This window comes from Coregonus lavaretus, assembly GCF_964263955.1.
Source record: "Coregonus lavaretus genome assembly, chromosome: 39".
NCBI lineage: Eukaryota > Metazoa > Chordata > Actinopteri > Salmoniformes > Salmonidae > Coregonus > Coregonus lavaretus.
Window position 1 is genome coordinate 16768690 of NC_140026.1, and position 17864 is coordinate 16786553.

A 17864-nucleotide genomic window follows, 5' to 3' on the forward strand; every position below is an offset into this window, starting at 1 on the left:
TAGCAGTCACTTTTTTCACACCATAGTGCTATCAGACGTATGATACCAATGCAGGGTGAAAGGGTAGCCACAAAATGTAAACCGCTATAAAATAAATGGTATAGAAAATTATTTTGTATTTTGAAAATACAAAATGCATTGGAGTGTATTCAGCCCAGTTTAATTCAGATTACAACATATTCAGAAGTAATTCAAATATGTATTTTAAAACACATGTAACAGAAATACTGCCAATCTCTGCTAGACCATCTGTTGGGGACTATCCAATTGTGTATTTTTTTTTCTCCTACATTTCAGGTCCATTCTCTACTGCGGAAGGCCAAAGGCTCAGTGAAGTTGACAATCTGCACAGATGAGTCATCGCCCCTCCCCCCCCACTATACTGATCAGGCCACCAGCCTACCCAGCATCCCTAGCATTTCCATGGCTACCCTGGGACAGACTGAGTCAGAGCCAATCAGGAGTGAGTAAACCGCTTGTCGTGTTGACAGGAGGACATGCCATTGATCATTAGCATTTGGGTTTATTGAACGTAAACAACTTAGCTGAAGATTAACTTAAATATTGGTGCTAGTTATAACTCAAAATCTGAACGAAGTATGATTCACTCAGTTATGTAGAGCAGAGTGATATACTTATAGGACAAGTGCCCCCAACTTCAATACCAATCACTTGACATACCAATCACGTCTGTGATTGTTAGTCATTACTGTTTCTGCTGATTTACACAATGAAGAATGAAACAGATACAGTATCCAAATATAATATAGTCTCTAGTTTACAGTGACTGAATAAATTCTAGTCTGATTTTAGCCTGGCATCAAATGAATAGGTGCTTTAGCCAACTCCTCTGAATATTTTTTGTAATTGCCTTATATTGAATGGCATGCCAATAATAATCAGAGGAATTGGATAAAAGCACACAGATCTGGGACCAGGCTAGAATGAAAACATTTCTTCGATCCTTCATCTTAATTTCCCCCTCTCGCTCATCAGGCTCAAGTCGCTCGTCCACCCCTGGCACTCTGGCCTCCTCTGACCCTATGACCTGTCCCATCATCCCCGGCTGTGAGACCACCATAGACATCTCCAAAGGCCAAACGGGCCTGGGCCTCAGCATCGTGGGGGGCTGTGACACTCTATTGGTAGGCCAAAGAGCAAACGCCACACACAGGAACTTTTCATCAAAGCAGCTCTGTGATGACTGGGTTTCTGAAGCGTCCCCTTGTATTGTAGAATAATAACAAAACGTGTATTTTTGAATATTCTATGACAGAACGGTTGTTGGATCCCAATTAACAGATTGCAAACTGACAGTTACTGACAAAGAATCTGGGTTAGTTTTACATAGTTTTCCATAGATTTATCTGTAGTTTTAGATCAGAATTTACACTGGGTTTTTGTCCAATTCATTATTTTATAACAATACATAAGAAACAAGTAGAAGTTCAACCACTAACATTACAAGAAGACCAATTCCCACTACTACTTCCATAATGATACAAACTTAAAAGATATGCCACCCACTTAGAAGTCTTTGGTTATGTGTGCTTTTAGAGCTGGTAGTAGTATCCCAGGTCTGAAATAGCTGTGGAGGCACTGGAATGGCAAAGGAATATAGGAAATAATGCAGTCTGTCACACACACACACCCCGCTCCTCCTCTCTCCCCGCCATTCTGTGTGCTCAGTCAGTCCTCAGCCACAGGAAGCAATATCCTGGAATGCGCCCCATGACCTGAGAATGACCCCTCTCTCCCACACCGTCACCCCCCCCCCCACCCCTCCGCCATAGACACCTACACACACAGACTCCAGCTACACCGCCCCACCCCTCCCCCATAGACACCTACACACACAGACTCCAGCTACACCCCTCCCCCATAGACACCTACACACAGACTACGGCTAGTGTCAACCTGTCCCACTCTGTCTCTAATCTCCCATGTATTCCTGAACTCCTTCACCTTGTCATTTTATTCTCTTCATTTCCCGCTCTCTATTTCTCCTTCTCTCTTTTCCCTGTTCCCTCCTACTGTGTCACACACCTCTCCTATTTCATCACTTGTTTTTCCCCTTTCTCACACTTTTCTTTCTCTTCTCTTTCTCTAGGGGACCATCATCATTCACGAGGTCTATGAGGAGGGAGCTGCCTCCAAGGATGGGAGACTTTGGACTGGGGACCAGATCCTGGAGGTATTGGAATATAACAGGGCCCGTATTCATAATTTAGGATCAGATCCCCCGCCCCCCTGTAATCGTATTCCTTATGATATAAAAGGCTAAACTGATCCTAGATCAGCACTCCTACTCTGAGACTTGGCGAATATGTGGTCGTGCCGATACACCTTCAGCAATCCCATGTAATGGACAATATCAGACAGGAGAACCCAATCCTAACTTGAGACGTGGGCACATATTTCACACTCTAGTATAACACTGCATTCATATCAATAAGTGACACTTAAGATAGGATTTGGTTCATAGAGTCTGAAGAATAATTGTTCAATTGCACTTGAATCATATGTTACATCTAAAATTATATAAATACAGACAATGAATGGTATAAATAGTCATTATACAGTACCAGTCAAAAGTTTGGACACACCTACTCATTCAAGGGTTTTTCTTTATTTTTACTATTTTCTACATTGTAGAAGTCATCAAAACTATGAAATAACACATATGGAATCATGTACCGGTAGTAACCAAGAAAGTGTTAAACAAATCAAAATATATTTTATATTTGAGATTCTTCAAATAGCCACCCTTTGCCTTGATGACAGCTTTGCACACTCTTGGCATTCTCTCAACCAGCTTCACCTTGAATGCTTTTCCAACAGTCTTGAAGGAGTTCCCACGTATGCTGAGCACTTGTTGGCTGCTTTTCCTTCACTCTGCGGTCCGACTCATCCCAAACCATCTCAATTGGGTTGAGGTCGGTTGGGTCATTGTCCTGTTGAAAAACAAATGATAGTCCCACTAAGCCCAAACCAGATGGGATGGCGTATCGCTGCAGAATGCTGTGGTAGCCATGCTGGTTAAGTGTGCCTTCAATTCTAAATAAATCATAGACAGTGTCACCAGCAAAGCACCCCCACACCATAACACCTCCTCCTCCATGCTTTACAGTGGGAAATACACATGCAGAGATCATCCGTTCACCCACACCGCTTCTCACAAAGACACAGTGGTTGGAACCAAAAATCTCCAATTTGGACTCAAGACCAAAGGACACATTTCCACCGGTCTGATGTCCATTGCTCGTGTTTCTTGGCTCAAGCAAGTCTCTTCTTCTTATTGGTGTCCTTTAGTAGTGGTTTTTTTGCAGCAAATCGACCATGAAGGCCTGATTCACACAGTCTCTTCTGAACAGTTGATGTTGAGATGTGTCTGTTACTTGAACTCTGTGAAGCATTTATTTGGGCTGCAATTTCTGAGGCTGGTAACTCTAATGAACTTATCCTCTACAGCAGAGGTAACTCTGGGTCTTCCATTCCTGTGGCGGTCCTCATGAGAGCCAGTTTCATGATAGTGCTTGATGGTTTTTTGACTGCACTTGAAGAAACTTTCAAAGTACTTGAAATTTTCCGGATTGACTGACCTTCATGTCTTAGTAATGGTGATGGACTGTCGTTTCTCTTTGCTTATTTGAGCTGTTCTTGCCATAATATGGACTTGGTCTTTTACCAATTAGGGCTATCCTCTGTATACCTTCTCACAACACAACTTATTGGCTCAAATGCATTTAAGAAGGAAACACATTCCACAAATTAACTTTTAATTAGGCACACCTGTTAATTGAAATGCATTCCAGGTGACTACCTCATGAAGCTGGTTGAGAGAATGCCAAGCGTGTGCAAAGCTGTCATCAAGGCAAAGGGTGGCTATTTGAAGAATCTCAAATACAAAATATATTTTGATTTGTTTAACACTTTTTGGGTTACTATATGATTCCATATGTCTTATTTCATAGTTTTGATGTCTTCACTATTATTCTACAATGTAAAAATAAAGAAAAATCCTTGAATGAGTAGGTGTGTCCAAACTTTTGACTGGGAGTGTATGTATAGATGACATGATATATAGAATGACATCTTAATAGTCAGCTTAACTGTCTGCCAGCCACCCTTTTGCCCTTTGCTTTGTTATAGAGGCAGACTAGGGGTGTGACTGGGGCAGTTAGTCATGGCAGCTCAGTCAATGGGGCTGGAAGCACCTCACTAACCCCCTTTCAATACATGCACACACCAACACATACACACCCTTATGACTTAATTGCCCCGCCTCAGTAATTCACTTTGGGCCCTCAGCTAAGCTGTAGTATTCACACTGCTCATGATAGGGTCAGGGGGAGGGTGAGAGAGTGGCCACCCATTCTGTGCCTCAAGCAGAACCAATGTCATTAGCGACCCATTTCAGTCTGCTATGAGAAAAACCATACATGGCTATGTTAGCGCTAATGGGCTATTTCCCCTTGATATGGAACCTTAAAGAGGTTGAACGGGATCTTAAGCACTTACAAATTCTGAACATATTGTACGAATTGGAATTCGTAACATATCATACGAATTGCAGGATTTAAAAAATAATAATTTGCAGGACGTAACATATAATACGAATGGATGACGTTGTACACAAATTGCACAATTTTCGGGGACCCGTTTTGGCTTGTGTGTAATACTTTCAACACTACTGGCTGAAATTGTACAAAACCTCTGTAGCATCACTTTAAAATAAGGTTGCGGTTCTCAGCTCTAAGCTAAGTACATTGTGGTGTTATTACCAGAAAAGGTTTTCAAAATATAAGTATAATATAATTATAGTAAAGTATAGGCCTACCCTCACACATGTATGCTAGCTGTTGACTGTGTATGTTGCATTATTCACATCCTACACCAATATTCATATTTGTCAGTGTGTTTGGGCCTATGGCGTTTCTATTCATAGGGACAATATAACATGCTATCGATTCTACCCTTGCTGCCACATTTTTATATTGACAAATCTGTTTTTTTCTCTCTTCCTCTTTCATCTCTCTTCCTCCTCCCTCCACCTGCTCTCTCTCCCCCTCTAATCTCTCTCCCTCCCCATCTCCGCAGGTGAATGGCATTGACCTGCGCGTGGCCACTCACGACGAAGCTATCAACGTGCTGCGGCAGACTCCTCAGCTGGTGCGTCTGAGCGTGTACAGGGATGAGGCCCAGTACAAGGAGGAAGACCTGTGGGATGCCTTCACCGTGGAGCTGAACAAGAAGCCCGGCCAGGGCCTGGGCCTCAGCATCGTGGGGAGAAGGTACTAGAACCTATAAGTCTTATAGGGACGTTTGACTGAAAACATTTAAGGGATGGCTTAAAATGTACATCGTAAACAGGGATGTCCTAAAATATACACCGTAAATGTGGATGTCCTCAAATGTACACCGTAAACAGGGATGTCCTGAAATGTACACTGTAAAGATGTTGGAGAGAAGCTTTCTTTCGCTAGGATGATTAGATTCGTTTATTCGTCACATATACAGGGTCGCAGACGTAATTGCAGGGCACAGTGAAATTCTTAAGCTCGGCGCTCCAACAGTGCAGGTCAAAAAGTGAAGTGAATGAAACAATAATAAAAATAATACTAATAATATATATACATATTTATGTAACTGTAACAATGATAAATGTCCATTGGGGTGGGAGCAGGGGGAGAATGTCCCCGAGGGGATGTCCAAAGGGAAAGCAGCAACCAATCAGAGTTTAACTAGGACTCTACTAGCCTCTCTAGAGCGATGGTTCTTAGTCCCATTCACGGGACTAATACACTTGATTCAAGTAATCAACTTATCTTGTTTTTTTTCATTTAGACCACAATTAGATTATTGGACATAGTTTAAATAATGTGTTGACTCATTCAGACTCACATAAGGTCATGCTGAGCCATCCTCAGTGTGTTATCCCAGTAGATAACAACACACGCCTTGAGGGTCTCTCAACGCATGGTGTTAGAGGTGTGTGACCTCTAGCCCTAACTCACTGGAGACAGACAGCACAGGAATGGCCCCAGCAGAGAAGCCTCAGGCAACCACCGGTGTGTGTGTGTGTGTGAAACATGCTTCTCCTGTTTGCCTGAGCCAATTAGACTGTTGAGGAGTCAGGCCTGCAGTGGTGATGGGGATAGTGTGTGTGTGTGTGTGTGTGTGTGTGTGTGTGTGTGTGTGTGTGTGTGTGTGTGTGTGTGTGTGTGTGTGTGTGTGTGTGTGTGTGTGTGTGTGTGTGTGCGCGTGTGTGCATGTGTGTGTGCGTGCGCAAGAGTGTGAGTATGTGCGTAGGCCACAGGTTATTGAGCAGTGGGGGTCAAGGTGTTTGACCTTTCCTATCTCAGTGATTAACATTGGTCATTGACTAGTTGCTCTACTTGCTGAGAAACTAGTTAAATCAATGGTGACGGGGGGGGACCCACACTTGTTTTAATATACACTTGTTCTAGTAAGAAAATTAAGAGAATATAATGAGGAAGATTAGGCATTTTAAAGATTTAAATGTGTTCTTTATTCAACATAGGAAACGAAAAAGGAAACCTCGAACCGATACCGAATTGAAGAGTCTGAACGGGAACTGGTATCGGAAAAGAAAAAATCCCAAAGATACCCAGCCCTTGCCCTAGTAGATACATGTATAGATAAGATACAGTTGAAGTTGGAAGTTTACATACACTTAGGTTGGAGTCATTAAAACTTGTTTTTCAACCACTCCACAAATGTCTTGTTAACAAACTATAGTTTGGGCATGTCGGTCAGGACATCTACTTTGTGCATGACACAAGTAATTTTTCCAACAATTGTTTACAGACAGATTATTTCACTTATAATTCACTGTATCACAATTCCAGTGGGTCAGAAGTTTACATACACTAAGTTGACTGTGCCTTTAAACAGCTTGGAAAATTCCAGAAAATTATGTCATCGCTTTAGAAGCTTCTGATAGGCTAATTGACATCATTTGAGTCAATTGGAGGTGTACCTGTGGATGTATTTCAGGCCTACCTTCAAACTCAGTGCCTCTTTGCTTGACATCATGGGAAAATCAAAAGAAATCAGCCAAGACCTCAGAAAAAAAAATGGTAGACCTCCACAAGTCTGGTTCATCCTTGGGAGCAATTTCCAAATGCCTGAAGGTACCACGTTCATCTGTACAAACAATAGTACGCAAGTATAAACACCATGGGACCACGCAGCCATCATACGGCTCAGGAAGGAGACGCGTTCTGTCTCCTAGAGATGAACGTACTTTGGTGCGAAAAGTGCAACTCAATCCCAGAATAACCGCAAAGGACCTTGTGAAGATGCTGGAGGAAACAGGGACAAAAGTATCTATATCCACAGTAAAACGAGTCCTATATCGACATAACCTGAAAGGCCGCTCAGCAAGGAAGAAGCCACTGCTCCAAAACCGCCATAAAAAAGCCAGACTACGGTTTGCAACTGCCTTGGGACAAAGATCGTACTTTTTGGAGAAATGTCCTCTGGTCTGATGAAACGAAAATAGAACTGTTTGGCCATAATGACCATCGTTATTATTTGGAGGAAAAAGGGAAAGGCTTGCAAGCCGACGAACACCATCCCAACCGTGAAGCACGGGGATGGCAGCATCATGCTGTGGGGGTGCTTTGCTGCAGGAGGGACTGGTGCACTTCACAAAATAGATGGCATCATGAAGAAGGAAAATGATGTGGATATATTGAAGCAACATCTGAAGACATCAGTCAGGGAGTTAAAGCTTGGTTGCAAATGGGTCTTCCAAATGGACAATGACCCCAAGCTTACTTCCAAAGTTGTGGCAAAATGGCTTAAGGACAACAAAGTCAAGGTATTGGAGTGGCCATCTCAAAGCCCTGACCTCAATCCTATAGAAAAGTTGTGGGCAGAACTGAAAAAGTGTGTGCGAGCAAGGAGGCCTACAAACCTGACTTAGTTACACCAGCTCTGTCAGGAGGAATGGGCCAAAATTCACCCAATTTATTGTGGGAAGCTTGTGGAAGGCTACCTGAAACATTTGACCCAAGTTAAACAACAGTGTATGTAAACTTCTGACCCACTGGGAATGTCATGAAAGAAATAAAAGCTTAAATAAATCATTCTCTCTACTATTATTCTGACATTTCACATTCTTAAAATAAAGTGGTTATCCTAACTGACCTAAGACAGGGAATTTTTACTAGTATTAAATGTCAGAAATTGTGAAAAACTGAGTTTAAATATATTTGGCTTCCGACTTCAACTGTATACCTTAGATTTTTACCTAGGTCTACCTTCAGTGTATTTGGGTAATCCTACCTGCTTTGGAACCTGCTTTTCCTTAACATATCTATAGATCCTGAACTGCCATGCCTCTTATTGGGTAAAACAAAATGGACCTCAACAAACCACAGCAGGAGGCGGGCATTTGATCTGCATTTTTACCTAATAGATTTATAGATACCTTATTGTCCTCAGAGAGAGCCTATTAGTTAAATACAACATTTTAGAACTACACAAATAAAGATGACACTTAAAATGCATAATTTGATTTGGTGTTGAATCTATCAAACCCTAACTGCAAAATGCTCACACACAAATGACAGACACATGCACAGAGACCAAACACTCACACGAACAAAACATAAACCCTGGTTCACTCATATGATGTTTCTATCCCCAACAGGAACGACACAGGGGTGTTTGTGTCGGACATAGTGAAAGGGGGCGTGGTGGAGAGTGACGGGAGGCTGATGCAGGGAGACCAGATCCTCTCCGTCAACAAGGAGGACGTCAGAAACGCCACCCAGGAGTCAGTGGCTGCGCTGCTGAAGGTGAGCCTATGAAAGAACCATGGGAAGCCCCATCTGGGTCAAATAAAGCCGGGTCCCAGATCTGTTTGTGCTGTCTTGATACATGACCACAGGCTTTACAGCACTAACAGATTTGGGACCAGGCTGGGTTCAAAGTTTTAGTTGTCTCAAATTAAGCTTAAAAATTGTTGATGTGGATAGATAATTTATGTATTTAGAATTTGTTAAAAACTTAAATGTATACTGAGTGCTGTATTGGCTCTTTTCCGACTGGTTGGTGTGGAATACGTCACTAGCATCTGTTCTTTGGATGGTTTGTTTAGATGAAAAGCTATTTATGTGTTTGTATGTTTACATGTTTGTGTTTGCAGTGCGGTGTGGGACCCATAGTGATGGAGGTTGGCAGATTTAAAGCCGGACCCTTCCACTCTGAGAGAAGGTTCTCACAGAACAGTCAGGTAAGCTGCCATTTTGTTTTCTGAACCTTAATTATATCCTGGGGCCTGTTCAGGAGGGCAATGTTACAGAATGTTCAGATAGAAATGAATCTAACAGATAGGACCCATGTAGAATAGGGACACCCTGTAAGCTCTATTCATTACAGTTCTATATGAATATATTTCAGCTCACTGAATACTCCCCAGTTCTCTTCCTTCCTCTATGGCCTATTGGTAGTCCTTAGTCCCAAAATGGAGTTCAGATAAAGGAAAGCAATTTGTCATTCATTTCACGTTTCTCTTTCCTTGTGTTTGGGTAGATGAGTGAAACAGGCAGCTGCAAGGTGACCCCTCACTCTCTGTCAGCCTCCTCTGGAAGCCTCCAGATGGACTGTGACAGCGTACAACATACAAGTCAGGAGTCTAAGACATTTTCAGTTGATAAACATGTAGCTGTTTGGAAAACTAAAGCTAGCCGTCATTTGTCTTGATTCATTTTGGCTGCTTACTCTTGTTTTTTACTCTTTTACAAAGCACTGGACCACCAGGAGACCAGAAGTGTTGAATTCACAAAGGTCAGCTTTCTTTTATAATATTTATCATTATTTGGAAAAACTAAACAATTTTTTGCTTGTCCTTGTATTAAGATTGATGCAACATACCGATTGTACTGGTTTTCGTGGAGAGGTAACCCCCTAGAGTAGATTGATGCACCGGTGCGTCAATTTAAGGAACATAATAACAAAATCCCCATCAAAATCCGTCAGTTTAAGCTAGAGATATCTGTCTCAATCCACAGTATTCGCCGATGTCGCACTTCCGCATCTGCAGTGAAAGGTGGCAGAGCTAGAGCGATGTTTGTCAGACCATGAGACATCCGGAAAATCGGTCTTCTCACAAAAACGTCTGTAGCGTTAGAACGGTTTGACCTACAAACGAATGTGACCACTCTATGGAAAGGGGAGACCGTCTCGAACAGGGGACTCGTCTGAAGTTGGTACCGTCAATGTGCCAACTTCTGTTTGTAGCGTCTGAACCGTTTGGGCTACAAACTAATGTGATGGTGTTCTCCGTTTTGCTCTACGACCCCCACAAGTGCCACGGAACTCGTCTGAAGGTAACCGGCACCGGTTTGCAAAGATGAATGGAAGTATGAAGGTAGTTTTGTGCCTACCCAAAGGTTTTATATCTCCTAGATATAGGACAAACACTTCAAAACCATGTTTCTTATTATACATTTTTTGACTGTCTTTTTTTCCATTTATGAATGTGTTAATCAGTGCGTTTCTATGGGCTATAGTAGTAGTATATATTTTTGTGATACCTAAAGTGGTCCTAAAATTCAAAGAAATAGCTAAATGATCCATAGTATGACCATCTTAAAACAATTCCATATGTCAGCTTAGAACCCCTCCTCCAACGGCTTAGACCTTTAAGAATTAAACTACTTTACACTATTTAAATATGTATTTTATTTGTCTTTGTGAGGTAACTTACTACAACTGGTTAGTGGTTGTAGTGATTTTGAAGTACTTTTGTAATTGGTTGTCTTTCCTCATAGGGTCTCACTGATTCATTGGGCATCAGTATTGCGGGTGGAGTGGGCAGTCCCCTGGGTGATGTGCCCATCTTCATCGCCATGATGAACCCTACCGGCCTTGCTGCCCAGACACACAAACTCAAGGTGGGTTGGGACCTGATCAAGAGGATATGGGTTATGTGGGCTATGTTTGTTGAGTTCAAGGACCCTCAAGGAAAGTCAGACTCCGCTGATCACATGGAGTCTATTCACTAAATGTTCACCTAAACAAGAGAAAGAGATTCGTTTTGAGCTACAAATTAACAAACAGCAAGGAGCTTTAACATGTCGATGGATGTTCATACAAATACACCAAACGCGAGCACAAACTTCAAGTTTAAGTCAACTTTAGAATATTTACACCTAAGTGTATTCTTCCTTTATTTGTGGCTGGTTCATTTTGGACAGTGGGCTATTCAGATTTGTGCCCGCAACTTAGACTTTCTTGTCAATCTTTCAGTGTTGTCAATGGGGGAATTCCGTGAAAGTGTTATCTCAAGTCTAAATACTGCCTGTAGTCAGTTTCAAGTCATCACGTAGGTTGGTACTATTAGGGTCGAGGGCCTTTACAGCTGAAAGCGATGGCCTATGGCCTCCTGCAGAAGGACAGACAAACGGACCATTGTAGCCCCCACAGACAGACTGGCAACAGACAATAGTAGAGCAGTAATCCATAGGAGACCATAAATCTAGTTATACTGCACTGAGCCCATAAAATGTAACAGAATAGAGGGCCTGTCTTAGATGTCTTAAATAGAATATCTATGCTGGTATCCCTTCAAAAGAACAAGAAGAATGGGTGAACTAAAGCAGCCGAAACACAAAGCAGTGGTTTAGAAATACTGGATATGGTTTGCTTGCATTAGATATGGCCTACATTAACTTTATCAGTAGTTCTCTTATTTTATAATTACTAAGTCAGTATTATTATAATCAATTGCTTTATGGTCCCTGGCCGAAGGCCGGCTGAGTAGCGGTAATGCGTGATCACTATTCTCAATCAACACAAACCACTATCTCCCTTCCGCTAATCCCTTCAAATCAAATTTTAGGTGTGGACTAACACTGAAATGCTTACTCAAGGGCTCTTCCCAACGATGCAGAGAGAAAGAAAATAGAGAAATAATAGAAAAGTAAAACACATAGTAATAATAATAATAGCTAGTGGCATACAATACAATGCCTTAAATACATCTTTGTTAGTTTACAATACAATGCCTTAAATACATCTTTGTTAGTTTACAATACAATGCCTTAAATACATCTTTGTTAGTTTACAATACAATGCCTTAAATACATCTTTGTTAGTTTACAATACAATGCCTTAAATACATCTTTGTTAGTTTACAATACAATGCCTTAAATACATCTTTGTTAGTTTACAATACAATGCCTTAAATACATCTTTGTTAGTTTACAATACAATGCCTTAAAAACATCTTTGTTAGTTTACAATACAATGCCTTAAATACATCTTTGTTAGTTCATGCCCACAAGGACCTAGGAGGTAGGGGTTAGGGATCGATTTAGGGATTGATTTAGGATTAGTTGTTGTCTCTATCCCAAATGTACCAGTATTACAAACATTGTGACCAAGGGGTTAACACATGCTGTAACCTCTAACCTTGTGACCTCTCTGTGACCCCTCCAGATCGGTGACAGGATCGTCAGTATCTGTGGGACCGCTACTGAGGGTATGAGCCACAGCCAGGCTGTCACCCTGCTGAAGAACGCCACCGGCACCATCGAGCTGCAGGTCAGTGAAAGACTTCTCATTGTCATTCTCCCAACTACAGTAAGATTATACTGGTCTTTTTAGCAACAACGCATATACAACGCATATCTGAAAACCTTTACTTCATCAGTGATAACTGAATACAGATATAATGATGAAGTAAAGGTGTTGTATATACGTTGTTGCTAAAAGATTAGTATGGTCTTGTGTCCAAGGGTGCGTATTGTGGACATTTAGCTACCCTTAATTGATTTATCATGTATTATCTGTAGCTTGGTACAGTATATAGCTCTTTCTGTTTTATGTGGCTGCTGTCATCTATGTCATGTTGTCTGTAAATGTTGATGATGAAATTGTTCTTTATCGCAGTGCTCCAAAATGCGAGACAAATTCCTTTAAAAGGCAAGTAAATGAGCTGATGAACTGAACAAACAAAACTAAATGACCTTTTCATGTATCACGCGTCTTGCAACAACAAAACCCAACAGGTGGTAGCAGGGGGTGATACCACAGTGACCGGCCCCTCTCAGGAACAGACAGCTGCCGGACTCTCAGTCTCCAGCCTTACTGCTACTAGCATCTTCCACGATGACCTGGGGTACGCACGCACGCACGCACGCACACACACACACACACACACACACACACACACACACACACACACACACACACACACACCTGTTGCTCCTGTCAAACCCGTACAAGGCCTGATAAACATCAACAGAAGATAACTAATGACAACATTTCTCTACATCCTACAGACCTCCTCAATATAAGGCCATTACCCTGGACAGAGGCCCAGACGGCCTGGGCTTCAGCATTGTTGGTGGCTTTGGAAGCCCACATGGAGACCTGCCTATTTATGTGAAAACCGTGTTTGGAAAGGTTAGGGGAAATCTCCTCTTTTCACTAAATGATGTTTAATAAAGCAAGTCAGTATAATATTTTAAATCGATGAAATCTGTTAGAATTTACATTTTCGACAGTTGTAATTGTAAGTGTGGTAACCTGGCGTGTGTATGTTCTCCAGGGGGCAGCGTCAGAGGACGGGCGTCTGAAGCGGGGGGATCAGATTATGGCTGTTAACGGACAGAGTCTGGAGGGGGTCACCCACGAGGAGGCCGTGGGCATCCTGAAGAGGACCAAGGGAACAATCGCCCTCACTGTGCTCTCCTAGATACACACACACCTCGCCCTACACACATAGACAAAGAATCATACCCTGGGGTAGACACACATACACACCCTAATATACTGTACATGTATTGAAATGTGAACACACCCATATATTCCCAAACTCGAAGGTTGTTTTGTTCGTGTAGCAAGAAACATTGTGATCCATATTATTTGTATTTACCAGAAGCTACTGCAGGTAGACTGAAGTATTCACTGGACACTGTGGCTAAGATCTTTTATACTCTAGTTTTCTATGCTCAGACATGGACTGTGTTATGGTATTTAGGGTTAAGAGCCCTTTTAAGCATTATCTGAAAATATTGGTAGAATAAGGGCCATTATTTAAAGCTTATGCTACTTTAAACTGCTGTCCATCCTCTTCTATAGTGAAGTCACTGTCGTTTTTAAGTCTAAACTCTCTGAATAACGTTTTTTTTGTGATGCAAATCACCTTTTCAGAAGTGAAATGGTCTTAAAGCAGACCAAGTATCTAAGTGTGTGTACGTGGTCACACACTCAGGGAAAGGAGAGGGCGTGTATGAGACACTCACTGAAATGTAGTTCTGCTAATGCAGATGATGTGACGTATTGTTTCACAGTATTTTACCATTCGAGTATTAATTCTTTTTTTGGGGGGGTCATTTTCTGTAATGACCATACTTTATCATAATATGATAGTAGGTGAAGGAAACCAGCTTCTGTGGTCTATCTCAGTGGTCTCCAACCTGGAGAGCTACTGCAGCCAAGCACTAGCACAGCTGTTTCACATAATCAACTGTTGACGGTTTTCAATATGGACCACAATTAGTCGAATCAAGTGTGTTAGTGTTGGGCTGGAACAAAAACTTGTACACCTCCAGGATAGGAGCTTCTTAATTAATTTCAAACCATTAGCTAGATAACCCATGTTCTAGTTTCACAACAATGGATCCCCTTTTTAACATTGCGTCAGTCACACTCTTACAGATGTAGGGTCTTCATTTGAGCCAGTTTGCTACAGCAGGAAAAGAATACTGCAGCAACAGGAAATGTGGATTTAATTAATGGACATTTTTGTAGGGGTTGACACATTTTTCATAAGGGAAAATCAAGTCTGAAATTTCAAAGTGGAAATTACAAACTTCAGAAGCCTTTTTAAACTTCAAATTCAGTTTAACATTTCCTGCATTGCAAGAAAGTTCTCCTTCAACAAAGTGATCAAATTAAGATCCTACATCTGTATCACAATACATGTGTACTTAGTTAAGTACATCAAGCACAGTATTGAGTTGTTCAGAGGCTGAATTAATAAAAGTGACCTTCAAACCCCAGTTATTGATTGGTTTCATGTGTTTTATTTGGGAAATGTCACAGAGTCCATAGGCTTTTCAGTAGTGTGGCTAACTGGTTTTGTAAAAGTTGATGGGAATTCTATTGAGAATATTTATATGCTGGAAACCTAGGTGCCCTTGCTGGGCTCGTCACCAAGCGGTGGTTATTATTGGAGGCCCACGGCGTCACACAAGACCTGCACATCTGACTAATATATATCATGTGGATTCATGATTTATGAGGATGTGAGGAGTGAATGTGGCTTATGCATCTGATCTATTATTAGCTAGAGGCTATACCTAAGATTAAAGGGAATGGCTCCAAACCCACACATCCAAGTAGAAATGTACAGTATATAAAATCTGATACTAATGTCATACATAATAATTACTTCATCCTTCTTCGTTAGGCACCAAATGGAAGAAAATTGACTACCTGGACCTATCCAATGAGAAACATAAATGTTCCTTTTCTGTTGGAAAATGTAAAGATTTTTGGGTGAGTGCCCTAATGAACAAACCCAGGTTGTTCTATTAAGCTTTTTCAGAGGGAGAGTAGAGAAAGGGGTCTCTGTTTAGATTTACTGTAGGATGTCTGCTGTCTCCATACAGGCAGCTGTTTCACAGCAAAGCATGTGGTCTGTGTGAAGTCCTTCTACACATGAAAACCTTTTCTTAAGCTACAGTGGTTTAAAGAAAACACAGAAGTGTTCCATTACCATGGGAAGTCAAGCGGACCGGTTGAAAGGCTGAAACCCAGGGGAGCAACTTTCACTGGGGATGGGGGGGACATGACCCCCACATTCTGAAATTGCATTTTTGTTCCCCCAAGTTTTATAATTGCACTGTGATTCAAAAAGAGGCATCTGTGTGCTTTAGGACCATGCGAATGCCTTCGAGCGGTCGGGTAGGCTATTTGGTGATATGACAGGCTGGATTTAGGACAACGCGGACACCGGCACAGAGCGTGCGAAGAGAGGCTACTGTTGTCTGGGTGTACCATTAGAGCTAGCAGAAGTTGGCTAACGTTAGTGACCTAGCTACCTAGCTAGCTGACTTACTTCAGCTATTATTTTTGCCTCAATCACACTAGACCTGAATCAAACGATGAAACCAGCGGCCAAGAGATTGAAGACCAATATTCTGACGTTTTTTGAAAGCGCAATGTGAGTTTTTTTTAGAGTCAGTGTAGCAATGCAATGTTATTGAGGTGTCAGTTTCCCTAGCTAATTCCCTACTTTTCACAACGACAAGGTATTAACAGCTCTACAGGCCTCACTTTCATGGTGCACAGTCAGTACACAACACTATGCTCATCATGTCTTAGCATTATCAGACGGTGACAGGTATCCCAGCAGGGTCAGACAGCCAGGGAAGACCAGTCTATGGAGCTCAGGGGAATTTTGCAATATATTATAACAACCAGTAAATGGATACACATTTCCGTCTTGAGTTGATGGGTGGGCTACAGTGTGGGATCTGGGAATAATGTTCATTTCAATTATTGAACCATTGATTCTATTCTTGGATAATATAATGTATAAATGTACACCAAGGTAATTATTTGTCATGCCTCATCTGAGCAGGATCAGATGGTGACAGGGATCTCAGCAGGGCCAGGCAACCAGGGAAGACCAGTCTGTGACGGCGCTGAGGTGAACTTTATTCTCTCTGTGCAGCAAACACTGGACAAGCCAGAAACTTCAAAGATTGAAACTACTGTACTTTATTAAGGCAGTCTGACAAACCTCTAAAGTTGATTTCCAAATGGTATCAAGGGTTGATAGAGGCTTTCCCCGATGACACAAAACATGTCAAACAAAAATGTGAGGAAGACATGGGAGACACTATTGATGAGGATGAATTTATACAGATATGTTTGAATGCCCTGTCATGTTCATATCCCAGACATAAACTACTGCAGTTTAAGACCATCCATACAACGTACTATATGCCAGTGAAACTGAATATCATGCACTCAGAAATGTAATTCCTCTGCTGATGGTGTAAAACACTAGCATTTATAGTGGCTAAGAAATGAATTGCCATTAATTGGAAGGTTGGTTATCCTCCCATGTCAAAATGGATGTCAGAAATGTCAAGTTATGTATCACTAAATTTGATTTATTACAAGATTAAAGGTATACTGTGCAACTTTCATAAAGTCTGGATGCCTTATATGGAATACTGTATGACAAAAGGAGTCTGTATTGAAAACATGCCCAACGTCAGGGGATATACCTATTTAGGCAATCTCTAACTGCTGGGCTGCTCAGTCCTGGCCCTAGGAGTCTGCTGTACTGTTGGTTGTCACTCTGGCCTTGGCCTAACACACCTGAAACCAATAATGAATGTTTCACTAAGATCCTAAAGAGGAGTGGGGTGTGTTGGGTTGGGGCGCTGCAGTGCGGTGGACCCCTTGGGGCAGGGCGGGGCGATCAAGCTACAGTTGAAGTCGGAAGTTTACATACACCTTAGCCAAATACATTTAAACTCAGTTTTCACAATTCCTGACAATTAATCCTAGTAAAAATTCCCTGTCTTAGGTCAGTTAGGATCGCCACTTTATTTTTAGAATGTGAAATGTCAGAATAATAGTAGAGAGAATGATTAATTTCAGCTTTTATTTCTTTCATCACATTCCCAGTGGGTCAGAAGTTTACATACACTCAATAAGTATTTGGTAGCATTGCCTTTAAATGGTTTAACTTGGGTCAAACGTTTCGGGTAGTCTTCCACAAGCTTCCCACAATAAGTTGGGTGAATTTTGGCCCATTCCTCCTGACAGAGCTGGTGTAACTGAGTCAGGTTTGTAGG

General features: G+C 41.6%; 1 protein-coding gene across 1 annotated transcript in view; it reads left to right on the plus strand.

The window, feature by feature from the left end:
- Positions 1–15050, plus strand: part of LOC311112982 (multiple PDZ domain protein-like) — a gene marked incomplete at its 5' end in the record, with an annotated part of 158369 nt that extends 143319 nt beyond the window's left edge. The window contains 13 exons of the mRNA XM_084156108.1: positions 298–463; positions 997–1145; positions 2111–2194; positions 5101–5294; positions 8684–8831; positions 9182–9268; positions 9568–9661; positions 9782–9822; positions 10809–10931; positions 12478–12582; positions 13050–13159; positions 13323–13446; positions 13592–15050. Of these exons, the coding sequence (XP_084012234.1) occupies positions 298–463; positions 997–1145; positions 2111–2194; positions 5101–5294; positions 8684–8831; positions 9182–9268; positions 9568–9661; positions 9782–9822; positions 10809–10931; positions 12478–12582; positions 13050–13159; positions 13323–13446; positions 13592–13738 (1572 nt within the window). The 3' untranslated portion in view covers positions 13739–15050. The remainder of the gene's footprint in view (positions 1–297; positions 464–996; positions 1146–2110; positions 2195–5100; positions 5295–8683; positions 8832–9181; positions 9269–9567; positions 9662–9781; positions 9823–10808; positions 10932–12477; positions 12583–13049; positions 13160–13322; positions 13447–13591) is intronic.
- Positions 15051–17864: the final 2814 nt, after the last annotated feature.